Source organism: Siphateles boraxobius, unplaced genomic scaffold, assembly GCF_051911475.1.
Source record: "Siphateles boraxobius isolate OS27281-9 unplaced genomic scaffold, OSU_SipBor_1 53, whole genome shotgun sequence".
NCBI classification, from domain to species: domain Eukaryota; kingdom Metazoa; phylum Chordata; class Actinopteri; order Cypriniformes; family Leuciscidae; genus Siphateles; species Siphateles boraxobius.
In genome coordinates, this window is record NW_027509175.1 from 3,863,372 (window position 1) to 3,882,773 (window position 19,402).

The following is a 19,402-nucleotide window of genomic DNA, read 5'->3' on the forward strand; positions in this document are numbered from 1 at the left end:
AATAAAACACTATTGGCCATTTAAAAAAAGCGGAGGAGCTGCTCAATATATCTCGGGCTGTTTACCTGTTTCCGTGGAAATTACGGCAACACATACTGCTGCGTGTTTCAAGGCACTTCAGTGGGCCTTTAAACTGTGACAGGATGCACGAAACTAAGCGACAGAGAGGTCCCTTAAAGACGCAATTGCTGTATGATGAAATAATATGTCCCAAAGCTTGCCTACTATTCTGCTATACACTCAAAAAACACACTCATACTTTTAGGGCATGTAGGCAAATTGGGACACAACCATTGTTTGACTTGAGTGAGTGACTTGAGTTGACATTCAACCAGTTCGTTTAAAAATCTTAAAACCGACACATCTGTAATGTTTCATTCATCTTTGCCTGTGTTTCCTTTTAAGTAGGGACAGCTAAAAGTGTGTAAGATATACGCCATGTAAACTGTTAATTGGGTCCCACTTTATATTAAGTGGCTTATTGTGTTGATGTTGTATTGTAAAACACTTGTGCTGCTATTGAGGTGTGATGCGGGTAAGGTTAGGGGCTGGTGTTGTATGGGTAAGTTTAAGGGTGGGTTAATATGTAAGGGAAGGGTCAACAGTGTAATTACAAATGTATGTACATACATTATTTACAGCTGTAATTACACGCAGGTATTTTCAAAATATAAGTACAATGTAAAAACATGTATGTACACAATAAGTCCATTGTATCAAATTATTAATTTCAATGTAAGTACATAGTTCCTATAGCCACTTAATATAAAGTGGGACCTCAAGGGTTGTAAATCCCTGACTTATTCCCTGACTTATTCTTCTGAATCCTGATCTCTATTCTAAGCACAAAAAAAGTATTTATCTGGAATCATGCAGCTCTAATAGGCCGTTTATTATATTGTATTTATTTGTTTACAGTAATACTTCTTACAATCTCTTAATCTGTCAAAAATAGCTGATCTTTCTATTTTTATTTATTTATTTTCTATTATATATTTATTAACTTAACTCTTTTTTTCTTTCAATTACTCAGGGGTTTAACTATGCATCTCTCTTTCTCTGACAGGCAGTGACAGAAGCAGCCTGGGGTATTTGAATAAAAGATGAATACTCAGGCTGGTTCATGACACTGGGGTAACCCTGAACTGTAACTGTAGAACCACAGGGCTACAGTCAGACCACAACAAAAGGATCACCCCACAACAACCTTCAGTACTGGGAACAAGGGAATCGGAGAGACGAGTTAATGCCGGCTCAAATATGAATGCAATTCAGTAAGAGCTGAATAGGAAATTACACTGGGACTCTAAATGCTTGAGCTTTCCCAATCAATGCCAGCAGTGTACTGAAGACACAATACACAGGGCTAACAAAGAGGTGTGTTATTGTGTGGGGTTGTTTGTTTAATAGCCTGTGTATTTAATTGTTTAAGTGTGTGTGTGTGTGTGTGTGTGTGTGTGTGTGTGTGTGTGTGTGTGTGTGTGTGTGTGTGTGTGTGTGTGTGTGTGTGTGTGTGTGTGTGTGTGTGTGTGTGTGTGTGTAGTTGTTGAATTATTGCCTTTAGAGTGCTGCCAGCACAGGAATATCTCTAATAATAGCCATCAAACATTTGGCCAGATGATATTTTGGCTGCAGAACTAAAGTATGGTGCATCATTGAAAGATGATGAAGAATAATTTTGATTCCAGCATTCCATTAGCATCTCTTTACAAAGGATTTCCATTCAGTATTCATCTAGTCAACAAAATTACTGACAAAAATGTTTGTTGACAAAGGTTTCTTTTTTCATTAACGAGGGCGAGGTGAAAATTCCATGATTAAATGATTTTATTTAAAACTGTTGATGAAATATGATCGGAGAAAAAAATAAACACTGCAGGATAATAATGCACTAGCAATGTTTCCGTATGGCGACAAACATAGAAAGAATTGATTTTAATAATCCAATCATAATACATGGGGGATTGAGCTACTTGAGCTGGAAGAAGTGAATACCGGTTAACTGAACCACTTTGCAGACGGATTAATATGTTTACTCAAATGCATCCTATATGTACAGTATATGAGATTAGTCAGCTAAATCCACAACATAAACATAATATTACAACTTACTTTTGCAAAGACAATGAAGTGACTGCAAAAAAATAACTAAAACACAAACTAAATGCTGTTCCCAGTCTGGACACAGAAGAAGAAACAGCAAAGAGTCATGGCCTAGATCTTGTGCTAGAAACTGATGCAAGAGGATGGGAACTTTTCATCTCCATGCATACCTTTGCATCTCACCTTAATGTGTGTGTGTGTGTGTGTGTGTGTTTTCTTGGTTCTGTTGCTGCTTGTCTGGGAGTATATGGGTAACAAATACCCTGAATTCCTGTCGTGTCTCATTTTGAGGTTGAAACAGTCGGGGAAACAGGACTGTGCATTACAAAGCTCAGACAGCCTTGACTCTCTGGCTCATTTCAGATTTTTTACGACGTGGCAAACAAAGCCTTTGTGTCAGACATTGAAGAAAGATATTTTATTGAAATTGTGTTTTGCCAGCATTTATTTCCATTTGACCTATTTGAATGAAATTTACTATTTCCTTTCACTCTTTAGAATTATTTAAGTCTGAAAAAAAAAACTGCATGAATGCAGGAGGTAAGCTGATGGTAAGTGTCCATAAGGCTTTATTTAGTATTAAAAATGTCTAAAAATCAACATTAAGTCTCAATTGACCCCAAGTAATTTCCAAATCCACATTTTTGTTTGCTTATATTGAATGATTCTTCATTGCATGTTATTCAGAAGAAAAAAAATGACTGCAATTATTTTTCATTTAAAGCTGACATCACTAAGCAGGCTATTAGCTAATGTTAATCAATAGTTAAATAGCTATTTGTGCATTATTGTAGCAAATCTGAATTCAGTCTGACTCCATTCTGATAAAAAAAACTGCCTTTTTAACACCCAATTGATTCTCTTCTACAAGCTGAAAATCTTGTTACAATTGGAAACATGTCACATTATGGAAATAAAATGGGTTGCGAGCGGACTGCAATTCCTGTGACTTTAAGGTCTTTGCATGAATAACTTTTCAATAAATCAGAAAGCGTCTCCATATTTGGACCCTTGGAAATATAACAGAGCATATGAGATTAAATTTGAAGTATACATGTATACACTATTTACACATCTTCTCTATTCCCTGTTTCACTGAAGGAATATATGGATAAACAATGAGTTGCACTAATGGTTGTTGTTGTAAAGATATGTGGTGGTCACATGAGAACACCTCCCATCTGGTCATGGCCATCAGTGTTACTAACCTAATGTGTCATCTATAAATTATTAACCTCTCATTTTTCAGTACGTTACACTTGGCCACTAAAAAGCATCCTCTGTCATTTTTATAGCCTTGCGTTTCACAGATGTCCAGCACAATTTTATGGGAAGTACGTACTGAGGTTATTTACTGCAAGTGTACTTGCATTTACACTAAATGACTTTTAATCGAGCATTTGACATTAAATGTGATAAGAAAGTCAATCAGAAAACAAAGCAGAAACGGAGAATTGAAAATTTTCATGTATCTAAATAGGGACTTCTAATTGCCTTATATTGGTCTGCAATTAATATGATTAATTCTAATCACTCAAATCTGTCCCTAAAATAAACTGGCATTTTTAGAGTTGAATCAAAACATAATTTAGTGACTTTTAGTGAAAAACCATTTTTCCTTTTAAAGATCTCCCCAAAATTAGATTTTTTCCCCTCTTCAGAATTAGAAGACTTCTTGACATTTCTCATCAATTTTCTCCCAATAACATTGCTAGGTCGAACACACACACATACTTCCACCATCATTCTCAATCCTTTATAACCATTGCAGTGCACGTCCATGTAAAAGCTTTCATAATTCTTTCCCAATGAAAATCAATACAGCCCAGCAAAAGTGAGGTTAGCATTAGCAATCTCCCTTCATTTCTCTCTCTCTCTCTCTCTCTCTCTCTCTCTCTCTCTCTCTCTCTCTCTCTCTCTCTCTCTCTCTCTCTCTCGCTTTCTCTCTCCCCATGTGTCTCCCACTGTCTCCTGGACCCTTCATCACTGGTCTCCTCCATTAATTTATAATATCTATCTCTGGAGTTGGCCCTCACTAGCATATGCATGGCCCCTCGTGAGCATGCAAGTGTGAGTGTCAAGTGTATCGGCTATCCATCTGACCTGTTGCCTGATCCCAAGTGTGTGTGTTGAGTTACACATACTCACCTACTGCCCACCTGTCTGACCGTTAACCCTGCACACCCGAGCGGCACGCCTTCAGAGGTGTGCGTCAGTGCTAGCAACATTAACAAGCCTAGTATATTGATAGTATATAGTATAAGCCCAGTATAGGAATGTGGGCCGACCTGGGGACAGGATGCAGCCGGTCGATAGGTGTTGGCGAGAGTGGGCGTAAAGGGGAGGTGCTATAGAAAAAGTGCCCTTCAGCAAAGAGGGAGTTCGGAGTTTCACTTAAGAAAATGCTGAGTTGTGCATTTATAGAAGATGGGAGAGACGTGCGTTAGAGAGAGTGAGACAGATATAGGTCAACAAGATTTCCATTTTCATTGGCGTTCAATTTCCGAGAGTGCCGTTTATGCATGTGTCCGCACACGGGCCTATTTGCAAATTCAGACAGCGGTAGGATATTGGCTTCCTATCACGCTATACCGTCCCATCATGGACGCAACAGCCAAGTGCACGCATACACTCACCGTCTGCACCGGGCTCAAGTTAGGCTAGATCACAAAGCTTCACGGTAGAGGAGTTAATTACAGTGTGATCAATAATTGATTAAACCATCAGAAAGAGTCCAACAAACTCACCAGTAAGCATTAACGCTCTCTCACACACACCAAACTCTTGGCCGAGTATGAATGCACACGAAGAAGCACATAAATACACAACTGAATTCTCTATTAAGCATTTTCAGAGGAAAAAAATGTCAGCAGATTAAGAGGATTGACTCGGTATTGGATTAACCCACCCACTGCGGTCAGGATCACCAGCATGGATAGATTGATTAGGTCTTGCGAGGCGCACATTTCCCTAACGACTGCATCAGCTGTTTTTTAGGCTCTGGGTAAAGAGATTTACAATCCGACTGTCAGTCATGCTAAAAAGACCAAAAATGACATGTCATTTAGGACTCAATATCTTGCGTGTAGACCTCCGAGGATTTGGTTTAAGCTCCCAACACCTGTCAGAAAATGTAATGCGATCCCAGTGTTCAATTTAACCATGTCTCTCTATAGTACGAGGCCACCCTTTGGTTCGGGCTTGTCCAAAGCACCTGTCAAAGGGTGCACAGGTAATCTTTTTTTAATGCTTCCCGTTAAGTGCTAAGCTAGCAGTTTGGATATGCTGCATTAAATATATGGCCTGAATAAAATTGTAAAGATGACAGATTAACTAAAAAAAAAAAGACAACTCTGCAAGCCTGCGTTGTTTCTCTCTCAAGCGTTTCACGCTCATCCTGTCAAACACACTGGCCAGTTTCCGCTCAAAGCAGGTAGACACGCTGTATATTTCACTCTATATTTAACACTTCCAAAAGTGTCAGACAAATGAAAGACCATGTAAAGGAGTGGAAAGAATGTCAAAGACAGAAAAATAAAGAGTATGATGGAGAGAAAGATAGAAAGCAAAACAGAAGGAGAGAAAGAGAAAACTGAGCAAGTGGAAAGAGATCTATGGTGGTGTGAGAGAAAATGGGTTACATTTCTCCTCTCTTCGACAGTCTATTTTCAGTAGCAACTCCTGGAAAGGAGAGCAGGCAGTTAGCACCGTATAACCTTAACCACTCCACGTGCAGTAACGCAACAACAGTACAGGATGATTGCAGAAATTGTTACATTTGTGCTTGTTGTAGTTTTTCTTTTGTATTTGATGGGATATGATGTCGTTAAAAGAAGATCAGATTGAATTTGCCTCAGAAATACAAATGAACCCCAGGGCCATTGACTAGATATGGGCAAAATATTGTAGCTTAATACATAGAATCTTGTGTTATACACTCAGAAAAGCCTGTTCCCGCCTGTAAAATGTAATTGTGACAATACAAATTTTATTTCTCATAATTTCAATGTCCCAACTGTGACTTTAGATCTCATTAATGTGACTTTATATCTCACAAAGTGGTGTTATATGTAACAATTGCAACTTTATATCTAACAATGTGGCTTTATTGCTCACAGTTACAATTTTTGTCTCACAGTGTGACTAGATATCACAGCTTGACTTATTTTTTTTATTTTAAACATTATCTCACAATTTTATTTTATTTTTTACTGAGGTGGAAAATGGCTTTCATATACACCAGCTTATTTCTTGGACAATCTCATATCAATTTACTCAAAGAAAATAATATGGGAATATCCCACAGGACTCACTGAATTCAGGTCAGTTTTGGGATCCAAATCTAGTTCAAGCTTAAGGCCTTTGTCCTGACAAGCCTTGTAAAATTTTTTGTACTTGTTAGATGTGCAGTGGTGAAACTGAGTCATATATTTTTATGTTCTTACCTGTTTGCTGTACTTGACAGTTTGGCAGCCATAATCGGAGCACTGGTCTGAGCTGAGTGACATGGCGTCTGCATTACTGGTGCCGTTGCCAGTGAAGGTATTGGTGGGGGGCAGTTCCTGCACAGCCTGGTGCTTCTTGCCTTCCACAGGTGGTGAGTTGGGTTGAAGATGCACTGCAGGCAAAGGTGAGCTGGACTTGTAGTGGCGGGCAAGATCTGGGCTTGACTGGTGACGTCTCGAGCCTAGTCTTGGACTGCTGGGGTCTCCATTAGCAGCTGCACAATAACGGGCCGCAATCCTCTCACTGGCACTGCTTGCCTCTTCATCATCCTCTTCTTCATCACCTCCCCCACGTCTGCAGCCATTCACCGTCATAATTCCACTGTATAAAGAACGCTCAGATTTGGCAGTACCATTATTACGCTTGTCTCTCCGTGGTTTGCGCCCACGTCCATTTTGGGAGGCCTGGGCTTGTAGAGGGGGAGGCTGTGGACTGAAAAAGTCCTCTTCTGGCTCTTTCTTGCCAGCCTCATAGCCGTTCTTACCTTGCACCCCACACTGTCGTGCTCTCACAACCACAAGGATCACCAGAATAACAGCGGCAGCACCGGCCAGTACACCAATAGCAACGCTCAGGGGTTGTTTACCCAGAGCTTTCTCGCTGTCTGGGTCACCTGCAATATCCATATAGAGGGGGATTGAAAGGCTACGGGCCACCTGAGTGAAAGAGAGACAGACATACAGAGGGGGAGAGAGAGAGAGAGAGAGAGAGAGACAGAGAGAGAGAGAGAGAGAGAGAGAGAGAGAGAGAGAGAGCAAAAATGGAAAATCATAAATGGTGTGTCTGGCCTTTGATAACTGCATCCTCATTTTACATCTATGTCTGCTGAACCATACACGCACACATACACATTCATCCCCACTGCAAGGCCCAGACTTCTCAATTATCATGTCAAGGCTTGGAAATTCAATCATAGTTATTTTGCGCAGGCAAGTGTGACTGTCTGTGTGTGTGTGTGTGTGTGTGTGTGTGTGTGTGTGTGTGTGTGTGTGTGTGTGTGTGTGTGTGTGTGTGTGTGTGTGTGTGTGTGTGTGTGTGTGTGTGTGTGTGTGTGTGTGTGTGTGTGTGTGTTGTGTGTAACTTTCATCTTTGCATTTGTGTGTGTTTCCTTCTATCCAATATCCAATGTGGGTCAACAGCAATTTGATGCATGAATATTTATAAACAGAAATATATATATATTTTTTTAAATGCGCTATTTCGTGCAAGGATTTCCTAGTTGTGCAAAGTTATCAGCAAGTTTCTGACTGCAGTTCACTTCTCTGCTCCATCCTCTCATGTGAAATAAAATTATTAATTTCAATTTAAATCTCAACCCCCCCATCTCTTAAATTTAAATCTTAAACTTTAATTATTATTATTTGGTTCCGTTCTACACTGGCTCAATGATCAACAGCACAAACTGTTATTAACTTATTGTTTCTCTATATTGAATTACACTTTGTTTGAGTTTATTTGAACAGCATGCTGCACTGATGTGTCTCACCTGTGCATCCACCAGCGTAGCATTGGCCAAGCTCTCATTGATGAAGACATGCACCAGTGCTGTGGCACAAAGGGAAGGCATGCCACTGTCATTGACCCGGACCACCAAGCGGTGCAGACCCCTGTGTCTTCTCTCCAGGGGCGCTGCCAAGGTTATGACCCCACTACTAGAGCCAATCTCAAACAGACGGAAAGGGTTTCCGCCTACCAGAGCATAGCGGACATCAGCGTTAGACCCTGTATCACCATCAGAGGCTGTGACTGTGTAGACTTCAGTCCCGGCCCCGCTAGTGGGTGGCAGGAGGGTGGATGAATCATTAGTGGGTGATGTGATGGATGGCGCGTTGTCATTTTCATCAGTGACAAACAGGGAGACCGTGGCGGTGGCAGACCGTGGCGGTTCTCCACCATCAACAGCACGCACGCGGAATGAGTATGCACTACGTCGTTCGCGGTCAAAGGATGCAGAGGAGAAAATGGTTCCAGTGTTATTTTCAATGGAGAAAACTTCTTGCTTCCCCTCCTCTCCACCCTCCTCTTCATCGTGCTCAACAAAAAGACTCAACTCTGCATTCTCGCCTTCATCTGCATCGGTTACAGTCACCATGCCGACGGGACTATTGGTGAGTAGGTTCTCTTTGACGTAGAATGTGAAGACTTCCTGGACAAATTTGGGGGCATTGTCGTTTCTGTCTGTGACCTGGACTACGACAGTAGCAGAACCCTGCAGAGACGGGGTGCCCTTATCTCGAGCTATCACGCGAAATACATAGCGTTCCCTCTGCTCTCTATCTAGTGTCCCAGTGGCACGAATATCACCATTATCAGCATCAATGTAAAAAGCTCCATTAACAGATGGATCCAGTGAGTAGGCAATTTCTGCATTCTTGCCACTATCTGCATCAGCCGCCACAACAGTGACCACTCTTTCTCCTGGGGCATTATTCTCTGCAAAATGCACTTCCACTAAGCTTTGGGCAAAAGTGGGAGCGTGGTCATTTATGTCCACTACTCGCACCATAAGGGAACTATTACTAGAGAGGCTTGGGCTACCAGAGTCCACCGCCACAATAGTGACACTATACTCACGAGTTGCTTCATAATCCAAAAGTGCTGAGGTGTGGAGAAAATATTTCTTTTTGTTTCGTTCAAAGGCATCATCCGTGGCTTGTGGAGGTGCTAGAGCTGTCTCACCAGCTGGTTTCAATGTGAATGGAACATCCCCAACCACAGTGCAGGTAACCGCACCATTCTCTCCCTGGTCACGGTCTGACACCTGCACTAACGCTACTGGTGTGTCCACCAACACGTTCTCTGGAACCATTGCAGCACCATCCCGAACGAGAATTCGCCCAATTTTTCTAATTTCGACTATGGGGACATTGTCATTTTCATCCCTTACATTGAGAACGACTGTAGTGCGGTCAGTGCGGGGTGGTTGGCCACGATCACGGGCTGTGATGGTGAAACGTAGCTGTGAAACTTCCTCACGGTCTATTCGATGTAGAACACTCAGCCAACCTGATGCCTCATCCAACCTCAGGAGGCGCCGCACTGATTCCGTCGCTGCTCCAAACACATACTCAACTTGCCCGTTCACGCCAACATCACGATCTGTGGCACGCACCTGCAGGACAGGTGTGCCAGGTGGGGCGTTTTCTGCCATTTCCGCTTCATATAATGTTCTCTCAAAGTGTGGACTGTTGTCGTTGATGTCTGTGATGGACACGCGTAAAAGAGCTTGAGAGGAGCGGGACGGGTTGCCGCCATCACGAACGCGTAGCACGAGTTCATAAGAATCCCGCGCTTCACGGTCCAGAGGCCCTTTCACAATCAGCTGTGGCTGTTTATGTCCTTCAGGTGTGTCGGCAACTTGCAGTTCAAACACGCTGCTCCTGCTGGCAGGCCCCGACCCTGTTTCTGACCCTCTCCTACGGTCACCACCGTTCCCATTTGTTGGGCTATTAGCAGGTCGGCGTAAAGATGACCCCCCATCTCTACTGTCCTGGATAAGTTCATAGCGATCAATGCCATTGCGACCAAAATCACGATCTGTGGCTGTAGGAAGGAGATAGAGAGTGCCGATTGGGCGATTCTCCTCAACAGATAGCGTGAGTACTGGTGAAGGGAAAGAGGGGGTGTTGTCATTGATGTCTGTGACTACGATACGGCCATCAAACAGATCCACCCAACTCTGCAGGGGACCTATGACTGACACCTCAAAGTTCAAAAAGCACTCATTCTCGTCAAATATCATCTGACACTGCGGCAGCTTCTCTCTGTCAATCCTCCTGGTGCCAGTAGTAAGCTCTCCAGTGACGTTGTCAATTTTGAAGTATTCAGAGCCAGATTCCAAAGCAAATGTGACATCACCAGTCCCAATCCCTGATGTGGACAGCCCCAGGTCTGAAGCCACGTTCCCAATGTGCACATCGGCCGGCCCCTCTTCCGCCACGCGGTAGCGCAGCACTGAATTGGCGCTCGGGAGCTGAGTCAGCAGCTGCAGGATAAGCACGAGGTAGCAGCGCGCGGAGTACACTGCGCCAACGCTCCTGCTCCCCATGACACACTCTCTCTCTGTCTCTCTCTCTCTCTTTCACTCTCTATCTGCAGCTTCCTCCGGTCCAAGACAGACTCGCCACCGAATAATTTCTATAAACGCTTCCTTTGGCAAAATATTATTTTCTCCGACAGTCTTTTAGTTCCCCAGTCACGTTTTCAACACGATACAATACAATATCCACTTTGTGAAGACATCGGCGATAAGTCTGTACACCTCTTTTACGGACAAGAATGTTCCTTTGTGTCTTTTAGGAGTAAGCGAGAGTCACATTTGAGCAGTTTACAAGACTTTGTCCGGCTCATTGAGATGCTGCGGGTTCCTATCGCGCTTTCACTGTTTTAAACTGCAATGCAGTAGAACACAAAAGAGATCTGTCTGTGAATTCAGCTCTCACATTCGCATCCCAGAGCTTTCGCTACTGGCTGAGAAGAAGCCAAAGTGCCTTTTAAAGTCTTTCCCTGATATTATATATGTTCTTACCTTAAAACACAGCGGGAGGGAAATTGGAAATCTTTTCCCGCAGTCTTACGCGTGCGTGCCAAGCTCTTATAGATTCCTTTACGGTGAACTTGACAAAGAGAAAAGCTTTTCAGTTCGACTTCTCAGAGCACGTAATTTAGTCACTTATGGAAAGATGAAGAGCAGTATAGAGAAGTAGCAACAAAAGCCTTTAGTAATTCCTCCGGAGTCCGTGGTGGATGTGTGTGAAGTGTTTGAGGAAAAAGTCCCGCATTCTCCTCCTCCCCTCACCTGCACGTTCTACTGCACTGCATGTGAACGTCCCTCAAATGATGCTGCAGTCTCTCCCTCACTCTCTCTCAACCTCTCCCTCTCTCTTCCCCCTCCGTTCACTGCAACACTTCCTTCGCTACGTAACTCGACCGTTCCGATGAAACGGGAGACCGAGAGTGTCTCGAAGGAGCTCGCGCTTTCCTTTTAACCAGTCTAAACGCGCAAAAACAGGGGGTGTGTTTGCATACGACCACAAAACAAAATACCTCAGATGCAAAAAATACACGGATACAACTAGACAAGTCCAGTGAAGCACTTAATTTGGTCAAAACAGAACAACTAATTAAATCAAATAGTTTTCACAGCACTGTCCTAAATGTGAACGGACATTTAAAATTAAGCATTTGTGTCCGTTTCAATTGTTAAATGTGCATCAACACAGCAAAAGCAGTACTTGTTGACACTGGAATGTATTTTTCTACAAAAAAAAACAAAACATTTTGAATAAATATTTTATATTTAAATTGATTAATATGAAGAAAATGTAGTAAAAATAAGTAAAAGAGAAAAGTAAAAGTAATAAATTCAAAGCTATATTAAAAATATTAAAGAGGCCTATGCCTACATACAAAAAAAAAGAAATAAAGCAACCATAACCACTTAAAGCTGTTTTTTATACAAGTGTGAGCTGTTTCATGCAGAGAAACAGAAGCTATGTTGTGTTTGATAGTCTTATAGCCTGTAGAAGCTGTTTAGTACTGGGGTCTTTTACAATGGACCAGGAATTTCTAAGCCATATCGCCGTATGGCCTCCAAAAAAACGTGAATAAATGTCTTGGATATTTGGTTGTTTATGGTCAGTGTGTTCAAGTTGTATCCCTATTTTGTTACTGCTAAGTTGAACACTATGATATAGACTAATGGTTGTAAGGTTAGTGGTCGGGGTATTTGGCCACAAAATATTTAAGGAGATTCAACTGTGAAATAAAATCCTCAAAGTGCATATATATATATATATATATATATATATATATATATATATATATATATATATATATATATATATATATATATATTCTTTTTGACTATTGGGTTTAATAGCTATGCCATTCCGATATTTAAAATCGATATTGTTATTATCTTATTGTTGTTGTTTTTATATATAGCCTAGCCTATATCTTAATCAGGAAGAAGTGTTCTCGTTGTCTGAATGCGGCAGTGCTTTTCGCTCATCCTGTGAACAATAAACATGTATGGCACACACTCTATCCGGTCCCAGCACAGGCTGCCCCGTAGCCACGCGGATGCGCGAGCGCAATGCAGCACTGACGGAACCTAATACTACAGTCACACACAACAAAAGGAGCAGCCCTTCTCCATCTATACTCTACATCCCGTGTCCTCAGTCTCAAACATGCGTTTAATTCGAGGGTTGGGATGATTCGAGATTCACTTAGGAGGGTTTCCCTGGTCCATCTCAGTTCGTTTGGTCATAGCAGAGGAGCAGCATCAGATCTCGGCGCGACTCTCTTGCTGCTGGCTTGTTAACATTCCACCGGCGTCAACACATGTGCGTATACTCTGCGTCTCGCGCCCTCTGTTGTTCCACCGCGCGCGTTTTGATTTCTCTTCTGCAATCAATCGCCCAGTCGAAGTGGGTGGAAGAGTGGATTCAGCGTTCCTGTCCCGCGAGCACCCTCCATCTTTATCCCATAACGTTAACGCGTAGGTCTAATCAGCATATAATCCACCGGTGAAGCTTTACCATCTGCAGAACACACTCGAATAGCAAACACCCCTGGCTACGAGACTGCACATATAGCTATATCCTCAATTTAATGCATATTAGAAAAGACAGCACACAACAAGTCTCCAAGAAAAGGTCGTGGGTACAAATAAAATGCACAATCTTTATCCGTATCCTCTAAGAAGTAGTCAAAAGCATCACCCTAAAAGGAGGAAAGGTACTGTAGATAGATAGATAGATAGATAGATAGATAGATAGATAGATCGATAGATCGATAGATAGATAGGTAGATGGGTAGATAGATAGATAGATAGATAGATAGATAGATAGATAGATATATAGATAGATAGATTTTTGGAACAAAAGGTCAGCCCCACCACTGTGCAATCTTGCATTTTCTAACTGATGCATGGAGTGAGGACATGAATTTTAAACATGTAAAATGAGCTGGGGGAATTGCCTATGTATTGGGAGCACCAATTAGTTCACTGTGCTTTTGTGCTTTGTTTTTATGATGATATGTTTGTTTTCCGCATTGTAAAAAGAATGTTTGCAATTTTGCATGGAATTTCATTATATTCTTCAGCTTTGCTTGACCTGCTCACAGGAGTTTTGCTTATCCTTATTAATGAATACAATCGTGGCATTAATATCTCAATTCTGTTGTATTTAGAATTTTATAATTGTTGCTAAAATTTTAATTTCCCCAACACATTTTTGACTCTACACGTTATATATTCTATTTACATCCCCTATACAATCTTTACAGTATGTTTGTGTTTTGGGGTATAGGGTTGAAGGATCTAAAATGTATCTATAAAATGGTAAAAGGGCAATTATACTAATATCTTTGATATAAACGATTAGTAAACATTTTTAATTTTTACTGGGGAACGATTAATCGCATCCAAAATAAAAGTTTATATTTACATAATATATGTGTGTGTACTGTGTATAATTATTTTGTATATATAAATACACACACTTTTAAAAATATATATAATATTTATATATAATATAAATTATATATATATATATATATATATATATATATATACACATGCAAATATTTTTTAGATATATACATGCATATGTGTGTATTTTATACAAAAGAATTATAGACAGTACACACACATATATTATGTAAACACAGACTTTTATTTTGGATGCAGTTCATCATTGCCCTGCACAATACGTAATAATGTTTATGTTTAAATGTTGTCACTATATATTGTATGTTTCATCATCTATCCAAACATGCACAAATTTATGTTTTGTACCTGTAAATGTTACATATTAATACCTATGTATTAACAATTAGACCAGGTGTAATGATTTAATCCTCTGGAGGCAAGTTGAAGTGAACCCAAATGCAACTTTAATTCTAAAACATAAAACTCAAATCAAAATCAAAAATGGAAACTCAAAAGAAAAACAAGAACATCAACAGGAAACATTCAAAACTCAACAAAGACACAGGGCAAACATGAGGGTTTAAAGGGATAGAAGCCTATGGTCGGAGCAGTGATCCAGCTCTCAGATCTAATAAAAAATAACTTAATTCATGTTCCGAAGATGTCTTACGGGGTTGGAACAACATGAGCTCTGCACTGTCAGTTGCTAGTTTATTTACAGTCTCTTAAACATGCAACCTGTCAGTGAGCGTATATATCTGTGGCTGATTCTGTCTTTCAGTCCTTATTTTACCAAGGTATCCAAGGATGTAATGCCCAATGTCTAATGCAAGTCACAGAAACCCAAAATACACCATCAAATATAAAATAATACAAGAGTCAAATAAGAAACATTTAGAATCAAAACCTACAGGGATTCTACTCTGAATACAGTTTTAGCTCTAACTTTCAGTAACGGAGGTTTCCTAGTTACATTTCAAAATTAAAGCATCAGAACAGAAAGTTTACTCACTTATTTACAATGTAAATGCAGACTGAACTGAGAAACCCTGATGGAGAAGACAGTATAGAACATATTAAGCAAAACAACTGATGTACATTATATCAAAATCCCTGATCGAGAAGGATCCTAACTCTTGTGTGGAAGCCTAATAATAAAATAAGAAAATGTAAATGCTTTATAATCACCTTTAACAAAAAGAAACCGGAGAAAATTGACCCGGGGTTCTCAGAGCGCAGAACGAAGCAGGCGACCAATGAAAATACAGAAAAGTGCAATTACATGAAGTTAGAGGAGAAATAAAACAGTACTTGAGTCCTGTAGTGCTTTTAACTGTAATGAATAACTTTAGTACTTCATTCACATCACAATCAACTTATTCCAGTTACTAAGATATTTCTCTTTCCGACAATGGTGTTTCTAGGATGCCAACTTGGATTTGGGTATTTGAATACTAAAGTCCGTATTGAAAGAAATAGAATTTGAATAAAAATCTGCAGGGAAAAACTACCAGTTCACTGTCCTCCCCCTTTTTTGAGCATAGATCTAAACTTATATGGATATAATTCATAAATGCTTTAGAATACAGTTAGTCTCTTTTTATGCCGGGGACACATTTAATGACTGTAAGGCCGATAATTAATGTAATTTGATACTTACGACTGATCATGCCCAAACGAGCAGAGTTGCGTTCGGTTGGTGTTCACAGTTGGTGTTTAAAATCTGCTGCAGTCGTTGGAAACAGTCTGCAGCTAGTCGTTAAGGGTGTCCCCGGCTTTAAAGAAGACACAGAAAATTATTGCAGAAGTGAATTCCTTCAAACAATGAAAGTGGAAAAAAGTTTTTGAAGTTTAAGTTTACTGTAAAGCAAAAAAAAAATATATATATAGATATACAAAATATATTTAAATCATGACATTTCTCGTAATAGTTTAAGCATGTAATTGAATACGGCAATGTTAATGTATTTGGTCTTGCTACTGCTAATAGATGCACAGACACTCTGCTCTAAGCATGCAAGATATGTTGTTGCTGCATACATAGACAAATAAATACCACGCAGATCTAGGCAGGTGGAACTGGGGAAGTGGAGGTTTTCAGGAACTCTGATAGCGCGATCGAGGACTAGCTAACAGCAAACAATGAACCAGAGTATTTAAATGTTGAGCAAGCAATCTCATTGGCTGCAGGATCAGCAGGGGCCAGTACGCTTGTGCCATGTGGTAATGATGTGATTGCTTGCAGATTTAATGTAAATGCCCTATCATTCTACCATCTAGAGCTTCATGACAGAACTAGATATATTTAAAAGGGGTGGTTTATTATGATTTCACTTTTCTAACTTTAGTTAGTGTGTAATGTTGCTGTTTGAGTATAAACAACATCTGCAAAGTTAAAACGCTCAAAGTTCAAAGCAAAGTGAGATATTTTCTTTTAAAGAAATCGCTTTTTAAGGACTACAACAAACGGCGAGCTTCCTCGCGGGTTAGTGACCTCACGAACCTTAAAATTGACATAAACCCCGCCCCCGGGAAAGCGATTTAAAGATTATCATGACAGAACATGCTAATCAATGACTAGAAGATAACTTGACATAAGATACATAAATTCATCAACTGACCATTCAGAAATGTCCTGTTGCATTCTACATGTTGTCACTTCTTGAGTCTCTCCATCTTTTTCCGACTCCGGTTTGAACATAAAAGGTGAAAAGTTTTTGAAATTTTCAATGCATGTCTGTGTGAGGTAATCGAAGCTGCTAAGGACACAAGCTGTTGAAGCTCCGCCCTCTGTGCCGGGAGCAGCAGCTCATTTGCATTTAAAGGGACAGACACAAAAACGGTGCGTTTTTGCTCACCCTCAAAAAGTGACAATTTTAACATGCTATATAAAAATATATGCTCCGTTCTGCTCCAATTTTGATGTCTGCTGATTGCAGTACCTCGTTAAAATAAGGTAAATATAGCTACTAACCACATAGTCATATTTAAAAAGTAACACATTAATATATCATATAGTATAGGATATATTAATGTGTTAATATAGGACCTATACTGTAAAATACAAGTAGCCTACTCATATTACTGCAATTAAACAACTATCACAATTTGGTGGACAGCTAAATCAACTTCATATTTAGCTCATGTAGTCTGTTTTAGCTAGGTTAGCATCCTATAATTTATTCATTTATTTTGCATGCGCAAAAAACTCAAAGGACATTGATCGGACATGCCCGATCGATTAGCACATTCTACTGCAGAACAACCCATTATGTCGGTGTGAAATAATTAATTATAGAAATTTAGATATTAAATTTAAAGGTCCAATCTCCTCACTCCTCCAATGATCCCGTAAAAAAGTCAGTTGGTGCTTCAGGGACTACTTATCTCAGAGAACCTGTCAATCAAAGCTGTCAATCATGACGCCACAGCGCCGTTTTTATAGCATCGAGACGTTTTGGCTTCACTTTTCAGGGCTTGTGCGGCACGCTTGGTGTGGACACAGCAGCAACTGAATGCTACCCCAGATAGTCCCGCAGTGTGAATAGAACAGTGACTTTTAACAGCAACTATAACAACTTTTTGAAAGTACAGTTTTGTTACGCTTTACATTAGCATTAAACTGCTCTGATTTACTTGTAAACCCTGCCTGTGCAAAATTCACACTGAAAAAAGTATTTCGGCTTATTTCATGACCAGCTCAAGAAATAAACCTGTTTATTTTAGTCAGTTATATGGCGCTTTTCCACTACACAGTACCAGCTCGACTCGACTCGACTCGACTTGCCTTTGTTTGGTTTTCCACTGTGTAAAAAATGTGATGCTTTCGGGTGCTTATTTTTGTATCACCACTGGCGATGAAAACACAGCAGACTGCTGATTGGTCAGAGAGAATCGTCACTATTCACTGCATCATCATTGCATGCGCCAGACGGAGCTATTTTTTTCAGCAGTGTTTCGTTTTGCTGCCCTCAGCCTCTCCTGAAACAACATTTGTCTTCTTGCTGTGAGAAATAGACACATCCCGAGGATCAAACAACATACACTCGATTTCCTCCATGGTCCTGTGTGTGTGGGGGTAGCGGGTGTGTGTCGCGTAGTTCCTGTGACGTCGCTATGACGACAAGGTACTATTGTGGAGGTACTATCTGTAATGGAAAACAGAGCGAAAAGCGAGCCGAGCCGAGTCGAGTCGAGTTGAGCTGATACTGGTTATTGAAAAGCACCAATAGTCACCTTTTAGATTGTTTCAAAGGAGCTTTACAATTTGTTTTCGGCTGTACAGCAGATCAGACGTCACTTCTTGTTGATGTTCAAAGTATTGTCAAACAAATGGAGGCTAGCTAGACCCATAGAGAGTAAAAGAAATGGACACAGCGACCCCCTTGATTTCAACGGAGAAAACTGAAGCCCGATTAGAGCACTCACTTCCTGATGGCTGAGCGTACTGCGCAGCCTCAAACTGAGCTTGACGACAGTCTGACAGTTGAAAATCTTCTAGTAGCTGTACCAAGACAAATCTGAATCACCTAATTCCTCAAAAACGTTGTTGAAATATTTTGTCCTGTTGCTTTTATGGACTCTCTATCTACAGACTTCTCCCTTGACTTTATGCCTCCATGTCCCCCCGATTGCCTCATAGACAGTAAAAGATTGCCTGTGAGCTTCTCCTCCGGTCTATAGGGTAATTTCTCTATTGTGCTACAGAAAGTCGCGTGTTTATGACGCAATCGTTAGCCTATTTTTACAAAAACGTCTTAACGGGCCATAACGTAAGATACAAAGTAATGGAGCCTTTTATACATTGTCGTGTTTCTTTAGATAATGGACAAATTAAGTCTTTGGATGCCTCAGATGTAAAGTTATTCGCTGTCAAAGTGAGGCCAAAATGAATGGGAGTCAATGGAATGCTAACAGCATGTGAAGTTCTGCTACAATGGCGGCCCCCGCGAGACTTCAGTTTCCGGCTAATGGATTACCCCCTTGGCTAGACCCTCCCTCTTTCTCATCCGCGCACTAACCCCCCAAACCCCATCCCCTAATCCTTCTTGTCGGTCATTGGCTGGAACAGTTTGTTATGTTTCGTGGTGCAGGTTAGCCCAGTTTGTTTTTGTTGCCGTTTTTGGAGCCTGGGGTGTCTGCAGAGACCACATTTTTTTACAGTGTGTTCAGGGGACAGGGGACAGGATAGTGAGGAGGTGTTTGCTGTATTTGACAAAAAATGTTTTGGCCTAAAAAACGTGTGACATCGCTTAGAGCACCTTTAAGAAAGTTCAGTGATGGTTCCTTTCTGTTGTAAAAAAGTTAATTAAATTAATTTAGTTAATTTATCTATACAGCCGCTCTGGAGAA

At 40.6% G+C, this 19,402-nt stretch overlaps 1 protein-coding gene across 1 annotated transcript in view; it reads right to left on the minus strand.

The window, feature by feature from the left end:
* pcdh7a (protocadherin 7a) overlaps nt 1–11,567 on the minus strand; it is a 32,714-nt gene extending 21,147 nt beyond the window's left edge. The window contains exons 1-2 of the mRNA XM_077205034.1: nt 8,096–11,567; nt 6,549–7,265 (exon numbers count right to left, since the gene is read on the minus strand). Of these exons, the coding sequence (XP_077061149.1) occupies nt 6,549–7,265; nt 8,096–10,657 (3,279 nt within the window). The 5' untranslated portion in view covers nt 10,658–11,567. The remainder of the gene's footprint in view (nt 1–6,548; nt 7,266–8,095) is intronic.
* Nucleotides 11,568–19,402: the final 7,835 nt, after the last annotated feature.